General features: G+C 40.3%; 1 protein-coding gene across 31 annotated transcripts in view; it reads left to right on the top strand.

Moving 5' to 3' along the window:
* Positions 1-4,270: 4,270 nt before the first annotated feature.
* camk2g2 (calcium/calmodulin-dependent protein kinase (CaM kinase) II gamma 2) overlaps positions 4,271-8,434 on the top strand; it is an 80,762-nt gene continuing 76,598 nt past the window's right edge. For 13 of the 31 annotated variants that reach the window (XM_084948265.1, XM_084948262.1, XM_084948261.1 and 10 more), the window contains exons 1-2: positions 4,274-4,487; positions 5,667-5,761. In XM_084948265.1, the coding sequence (XP_084804391.1) occupies positions 4,423-4,487; positions 5,667-5,761 (160 nt within the window). In that variant the 5' untranslated portion in view covers positions 4,274-4,422. Of the gene's footprint in view, positions 4,488-5,666; positions 5,762-8,434 lie in introns of all 31 variants that reach the window. The other 18 variants (XM_084948253.1, XM_084948245.1, XM_084948254.1 and 15 more) reach the window with 4 other exon arrangements.

The raw sequence follows: 8,434 nt of genomic DNA, 5'->3' as shown, positions 1-8,434 counted from the left end.
CATACAAGACAGGATTATTGTCCATCTGTCATCAATCAAAAAGACTTTCAAGAGGAAACAAACCTAGATTCAGCCACACCGACAAAGGAGGAAGGTGAAAAGGGTGACAAGTTTACACAACAGACATGCTGGCACACAATGCCTGAATAGAAACAATGAATATTTGGCAAAGAAAAGAGGATGAACAGGCCACTAATTTTAGTAGCTATGACTGAAAGGATAGAAGCCGTGGAGGAAGACAGCATTGGGTGATGATGAGCAGGAATTTAACAGGATGACTAGTGGATATGCAATGTTGTGACTCAGACGCAAGCAAAGAACCACAACGGAAAATGTATGATTTTGCAAGCATGCTAAGTCCCTTTGGCAAAGTGGAAAATGTGAAATTGTTGTTTTTGGTCCTATAGGCCACCTTTTGAATTGCAGTAGCTCATCTAGCAGAACCAGACTGCAGCACGATCCACAAGAAAACAAAAGCAATAAATTCTACACCAAACTCACCACCACTACAATAATCGTTTGCACCGCAGTACAAGCAGGCATTTTCTATTATTAAAGTGGAGCCTGTGGTGCATGGTAAAGCATCTTTGTGCTTTACTTGTGCTGGGTTCAGTAAGGAAAAGTTGCAGTTGAGAACTTTTTAACGTCAGTGTTTACTGATTCATTGTTTATAAGAGTATTTTTAACCCTGTAATTTACTTTTTGTGAAGCTAATGTTGCCTGTGGGGATTGGTGCATATTTGGTGGATATTTTTCAGGCTTAAGTGACACACATTGAGTTATTAAATACTATTTTTTAAAGAAGCTTTTAGAATCTGAGGAGATTGAGATTTCCATCTCCTGATGAAGCTTATGTGCTATGACACATAGATGCACAACAGCTACTAAACTGATTTTGTGCCACCACTGTAAATATTGCACTTTAAACATCGAGAGTATAAAAAAGAAAAATCACCCATGACTATAGAAAAATCCACATCATGAAATGTTACTAAGCTTGTGAGCTTATCACATCACCCCACAACAGTGTTGAGCCGCTGCAATGCACACACACACGTTTAAACGTGCGTGGAGAATATATTAATACCCTTCATGAGATATTTATGAAAGCAATTAAACCTTTACAGCATAGCAGACCATTACATACAGTAACTCCTATATTTCCCCATCTTAGATACAATTCTGCATCTTACAGCCAAAATCCGTAAAACTGCATATGAGTTGACATGAGTACATTTTATGACTTCTCTCTCTTTCTTTTATATTGATGTTAGTTTATAGTAGAAGTGTTGTGATAATGATTAAATCCAGGTGACAGCTGCCAGTCCAATGTTTGCTTGTTCAGTGTTAGGCAGCATAAAAAAGTGATCACTATAAATACCTTATAAAGAAATAACGCAATAAAATGCTAAAACAACATCATGAAGATCAGTTAATAGGGCAAAGTCTATAATGTAGTTCAATTAAGGCTGTTGCTGCAACACTTCCTGCTTAATCCCTCCTTATCCACGTGTAAAAATGAAATTAAAATACAAACACTGAGCATTTTGGTAATAATAATACTTTTGAACGAGCTTTGTCAGCAATAAAAAAACAAAAAAAAAAAGACCACAGTTGTGCGGGTAATAGGATCAATGATGTATTTAAAGCTCTAGCTCCAGTCTCAGATCAGTCTGAGTGCTTCTCAGATATATCAGCAACGGGAAAACTTTTCAAATTCTCTTCAGGAAAACGGCACTGTTTCTGCTTCAAGACGAATGTATCATCGAGGAAGATGTTGCAAGCACATGTGCTAAATGAAAAGAAAAATGTCTTGAAGGAGGAATGCATTAGTATAATAAAATCATAGTGTACGCAGGGAATCATTATTGTCACCAGGTGCCACATTTTGAAGTGGCTGATTCTCTTTTTCGATGAGGCCCAGTTACAAACCGAATGCCATAATTTCGTGGGCATGCAGCTCATTGCTTTGTGCCAATATTAAAATATTGCGGCATCGCATCTCAGCGCGTGCCGTGATGGATGCTGCGCGCACGAGCTGTTCTGGTGTCAGCTTTAAACCTCGTGTACGCAAACTCCAAATGGACCGGAGAGGTTGTGAAACTGAACCGCGATCTGCAGCTCCTAGTACACCAGAAAAGATCTCGCGTGGCTTGCATCCCACCTCCACCACTACAGCCGGAGGGAGAGAGTGGAAAGAGGTCTCACTCCGCTACTTTTTCTTTATTCTCTGCTTTGTGAAAAACCTAGAAGAGGAAACATTAATTCAGTCTAGTCCATAGCTTTTATGCACCAGTAGAAACATAATTTTGTAAATTATTCCAATGTGATCTATAGGGATGTCAAAATGTAACTATATCATAATTTGTATTATTTTATATTATTAATACATATAATATATATTATGTAATTCGGTTTTTAAATTACTATCTTTATATTCAGACATTAGGCAAAAGCAAACACACACATAATCACTGAGTTTGCTAGCCTATAATAATATAAAATTAAGCATTGATTGCATAGACGCTAGTAGATATTGCATTTCTTTTTTGTAGAGGCTTAATATAAGTTTGGCATACTATTACCACAGCAAGAGGATGAAGTGTGTCAGTCGAGTGTTTTTGATTTGTGGATTCTTTCTTATTCTATCGCTGGTCAGCTCAACCCAATTTTTTCAAGACAGTTTTATTTATATAACACCACAACAACAGTGGCCTCAAGCTGCTTTATATTGTAAGGAAGATACACTGCAATAATAGGTCATGTCGACTGTTCACTGCAGGCCCAAATCAGCTCGTGTCATGTCTGCCAATGGGCATATGGGCTACTGGCTGCAGCACTTCAACACTTTTGTGTTTGCATTTAATAATACACTGTAAAAGCTGGTGGAAAGATGTTCTCAAAATTAATTATGTTCATAAAACATTAAGTTATGATTTATCGTTCTTCACCTGATAAAATGTTAAGACATAACTTTCACAGGCTGCTTATGTGAAGTGATCTCCTGAATATATATATATGCTGGTTCTGTTATAAATGGGAGCTATTGAGCATTTATGAACTCTACCAGAATGGCTTTTCATTATTAAAATCTCTAAATAATGTTATTTTATGTTTTATTTGTTGATTTTTAATTTGCCACAGCATACCTCACACAAAAAACATACAAGAGGGTCCCCACACACAAAAAATACATGGAGAATTAAAGACAATGCAGTTGCCACGGCATACCCTGAGTATCTTGTTTACACATAAATAATTCCTCCATTTGTATAATGAATAAATGCTAAACACACTGGTATTAATGGCAATTTTCTACTCAATTTGAGCAAACACTTTGTTCCTACAAGCCTCATTCACACATTCATACAACCCTTTGTTTACTGTGCCTAAGCACCTTTAACCAAACATTCACATACTCACACTCCAATGCATCAGGGGCAGCTCTACGTTCAGTATTTTGCCCAAGGATACTGAGACTGACATACAGGTTAGAAGAGCCAGGGAATCGGATCACTGACCTTTCGATTAGCCACCCCTGTGGCTCCCGATCGAGTGTGCAGAGGTAGAAAAGGTAAACTTCCAAGTTGGGAGAATAACTTTTTTGCCAAAGCCACTGAAAAATATCTGTCCAAATCATTTATCTTTTACGTGGCCTGTGCTGCCTCAGGTTATCTTATGTCTGAAAAGTTTTAACTGTTCTCCCTTTAAATCATTTTTTCTTGTTTCTGATTGGCTACCGGTTGCAAACACAAGAGATACACAAAACACAAGGTTTGAAGAGAGATGAGTGGGGCTCAGCTACAGCTGTGTACCTCGCCAGGTGCTTTTCTAACTCATCTACGTGACATTTTGTAGAGGGTAGCCTGTAGCAGCTGTGGCAGTAGTTTGAGTTTACCCTTTTTCTTAAAAGAATATTTCGAGTTTAATCTCAAAATAACGCTAATGAGGTTTTTTTTTTAATGTGGCCCCAAATACTCTGTCATCATTGACATGACATAGAGCCAAGAGCAGGGAAAAATAAAATAAAAACTGAATAATTGAATCAATCTGCAGCCAGGGGTTTTGGTTCACAAGGATTAATTGCATACTTGCTGAACGCATCTCAATAAAATATATTTTTAAAAATGACTAATCTCTCACGCACATGTATTTGCGCACAGTAATAAAGCCTATCTCAATTTTACATGCCCTCGTCATGCTTTTTTTTCGACACAGCGTGACTCTTCTTCTCAATAGCAGATCTCCGTTACTACAGCTACCCCTCTCTCTCTCCTCCCTCCTCCTACTCCCAGCTCCTCTCTGTGAGCTCGAGCCACTCTTCCCTTTTGAGCATTCACTAGTTCTCCTCCCGAAACCTGCGCGAGGCGGCCACTGAAGCGCGAGGCGACTTCCCCCCCTCTCCCCTTGACTCCAGTCAACATGGCTACAGTTGTAACCTCGACCAGATTCACAGACGAATATCAGCTGTACGAGGAACTCGGAAAGTAAGCGACCGTCAACGCCACCGCCGCCGTTGCTGCTGCTGCTCTTCTTGTTGCATTTAGTGTATGCTTGTTTGTATATATGTGTGTGTGTGTGTTTGCACGCCCCCCCTCTCCGCTGCTGCTGTTGTGTTGACAGCGCGCGAGAGGGGCTGTCAAAAAGGAGAGAGAGAGAAAAAAAACAGGAAAGGGGTAGGCACCCTCCTGAGCAACAAAGAGCTGTCGGCAGGTTCATGTTAGCGCTGCAGAGGCTTGTAGTTAATCCTGCATGTGCGTTTAATTGTGCGTGGCAGCGTTGTGGCTCTCTTTGTAAGCCCAGAAGGTGGGAAACATCCCCCCCCCCCCGTAGGAGCAACTTGCGAGTCAGTTGATCTGCAGGTAGCACGCGTCGAAAAGTCGTTTGTATGTGCTGGTTGCCTGGTGGCATCTCCGGGGTCCTGCTCAGCTCTATTTTTGTGCATTTCTAAGCAGACTGCAGGGCTCTTGTGTATGCCAAAAATAAAAAAAAAACAAAACAAAACAAAAAACAGAAGAAGAACGAGAAACGGGGTTTGCTGCAATAACATTTGCGCTTGCAAAACGTCTATATATATATATATATATATATATATATATATGTGTGTATGTGTGTGTGTGTGTGTGTGTGTGTGTATATGTATGTGTGTGTGTGATCCTGGCTGTATATATATTCTGGCAGAGATTAGATCACATCTAATCTCTGCATGTGGCTAATAGGTTTAAGGAGGTATCTGTGCAAAAAAAGTAAATAAATTAAAATAATGAAGTCAGGTTGAGCAAAAAAAAAAAAATGCTAATAACACTTTTCAGTGGCTTCATTCTCCTGCAGCCTTACTCATGTTTCTTCCTGGCAGCTATGACTGGCTCCTTTCACATTGAGCCTTGTCACACACTAGTAGCCGGGACCTCTTGTCGTACACAGAATATCAGGCCGTGTTAATAATGCATGTGACTTCCTTTCCCCTTTCTTTAAGACTATGTGATTCATGCGTGCCCTTACTGTGTGTGTGTGTGTGTGTGTGTGTGTGTGTGTGTGTGAGAGAGAGAGAGTGAGACAGACAGACAGACAACATTCAGTGCACTTTTCCCTGTGACACACTCATGTTTGTTATGTTTGAAGTGGTTTCACACCGATCTCTCATGTGTGGATCTGTCTTGCTTCAGGGGTGCCTTCTCCATCGTTCGTCGATGTATCAAGAAGTCCACCGGCCAGGAGTATGCCGCGAAAATTATCAACACAAAAAAGCTCTCGGCCAGAGGTGAGTGCAGCAGATATGCATTGTGCAGCTCAGCGTAACAGTCAAGTAGCAACATGAATTTATGCAAAATGAACGCTGACAACAGTAGGCTTCTGTAGTTGCTCAGTGAAGTCAGTTTATTTCCTTAAGAGCAGCGAGACAGGCGTTCTGTCATGTCCTTGACAGCAGAGATTCCTGAAAAGCTGGAGGCCACTTTGCACAGCTGGGCTGCCATGGTTTAGGTCGCAACAGAGGGGTTAGCGGGCTTTGGTGGTTGTTCGCAACCATTTTTGGTTTGTTACAGTTACTGCTGGTCTCTAGCAAAGGATTCCACAAGCTCCAAGCTTGAGCCTAAAATATCCACAGAGGCATGTACGATGCAATGCAGGGTAGTTTTGGTTTATTTTAATAGGGTTGCCTTTATTGGTGATGATAATGTTGCACTTACAGTCACCTTCTGCAAAGTGGTCAAAACAGAGCAAAAAACATGAGTAATCACATGACCAGGCAGGTTTTAAAGAAGCCTTTAGAGTGGCCACACTAACAGAGTGACTTCCTGAAATTGCATAAAAGGATTTCATTAGCTCCATTTTCTTTGTCTCTGTAATTGTTACACATTTGAGTCACGAAGCCAGCCTTTAATATGTCCGAGTATTGAAGTATTGAATGTCTTAGTTACTGAAAGCAAACCAGTGTTGTTGAGATATTTCAGGAATCTCTAAAGAGTTAGTTCCATTTTTGAATTCAAATTGCCAAACATGACTCATCTCACATGTTTGTATGTTATTGTCTATGAAATATATAAAAAAAGGAGAGTAATCGGGTCGATCAAAAAATGTTCTTGTCAGATGAATACACTTTGGATTGGAGTCATTTCTTACTGGATAAAAACACAGTTGTGTCATGAAGTGGTCGTTGAGTTAGTTTTCTCTTTTTTGCATTGTGACGCATTTTGATTGACAGTATATCTACATACATATTTCCAGCTCTTCTTTCATCTGAATTTAAAGTTACACTCATCATCAAATCAAATAAATCAAACGAGTGGTCCAGAAAAGGTGTAAACAGCAGATGTCAGAGTACACGCAACTTGTTAGTATTATAAGGAAGCAAAGAAAAAATAACAGCCTCACATAGCATAGATCATGTAAGAAATATTGTAAAAGCTGTATTCTGTATTTTCATAGATTTGTGTGTTTATTAGATTAGTGTAGTTTCATGTCTGAGAGGTGCACAGGCAGCAGCAGCATGTGCTGTTTACATGTGAGACTGGTAGGCTGGTCATGTCATGGTCTATCTACTCATTGCGTATCTAATTTTTACCATTCAGTGCTGTCACTTCAAAGATTGAGTTTCACTGAATTCCAACTGATATACAATGTATCACAGATTCTGTTTGTGTTGGGCACATGCACACTGTCTTAGATTAATTATTAACCATTACATTTTATTAATAGATTCACATAATCATCAGTTCCTTCAGTCATTTTCTTTCTGGATAGACTCCAGCTCTTCGATCATTCACTGATGCACATGGTGGTGATTCTTGTTCTGCTCTGAAGCCTTTGTGAGCATGGTGTAGCAGCCCATGAAACTAGTCTCCACCTGCTGCAGGTTCTGGTTAGAATGGCCCTCCAGCTTGCAGCAGAATCAGGACCATCACTGGCAGCTGTAGTCCAAAACTGTCTTACCAACTGCTGGATGAGAGAGTCACTGGAGAGGCAGCTGAATGATACTGAGGGCTGCCCCAACATCAGCTTACATTAGATCAATTAGGAAACCACAGGAAGGCTAGGACACCCTGGTTAGAGATGATGCATTGCAAAAAAGGCCGATCTATCCAGTTCATTGTGATTACAAGAGCAACAGCATAAAATGATATAAAGCTATTTTAAATACCCAATTCAAACATCAGTGTTAACTGACTGAAGACGGGTGAAGTGCTGTACACATACATAGACTATTTTGAATTTAAAAATATTGTCACCAATGGACTATTATATTTGACCAAAATGTTTGTGAAATGAGGGACAGTCAAACAGAGCTGTTAGCAACCCTTGCAGTCTTTTCAACGTCGGTTTTTTAAATGTGGTTACACAGCTGTCTTGTCTTCCAACTGTTCATGTGTCTGTCAGATTCTGTTGCAGTGATCCTGCCATGTTTCCAAACCTCTCTTGTTCCTCCAGTAACGTACGACCCAAGTTGTAAAAACCTGGATTTATTCCTTAAGCTATTGTATAATCTGCAAGTGTGTGTGTGTGTGTTTCTGTGTGTGTGTGTGTGTGTGTGTGTTCACATGCAGCACATGTTGAAATGCCACCACCTGTGTTTCGGTATTTGTGGCAGATTTGTTGTCATCGTCAGCCTGCTCGTGTCAAAGCATTTCATCTGCCATGTAACTGAATCCAAGCATCACTTGTCTGTTGTTTGTTTTGGTTACCACATGTGTTTGTGTTTTCACATGTATCTCATCGTGTTTTTGTGTATGTCGCAGACTGATTGTGTGTGTGTGTGTGTGTGTGTGTGCGCGCGCACTGCATATTTGTCCAAGTAAGCATCAGACCAGGCCACCGAAAGGTTGAGTGATGATGTGAGCTGCAGATCAGGGCCAGTTTTGGACTGATTGGTCTTGTTTTTTTTTCCCCAGGGGATGCAGGCTGAATTGCTCTGTCTCCCCTTCAGTCTCACTCAAAC

This window comes from Perissodus microlepis, chromosome 13, assembly GCF_051167445.1.
Source record: "Perissodus microlepis isolate ML-2025 ecotype Zambia chromosome 13, ASM5116744v1, whole genome shotgun sequence".
NCBI classification, from domain to species: Eukaryota; Metazoa; Chordata; class Actinopteri; order Cichliformes; family Cichlidae; genus Perissodus; species Perissodus microlepis.
Note: the sequence above shows the minus strand (reverse complement) of the source record. Positions and strands in the feature narration are given on the sequence as shown.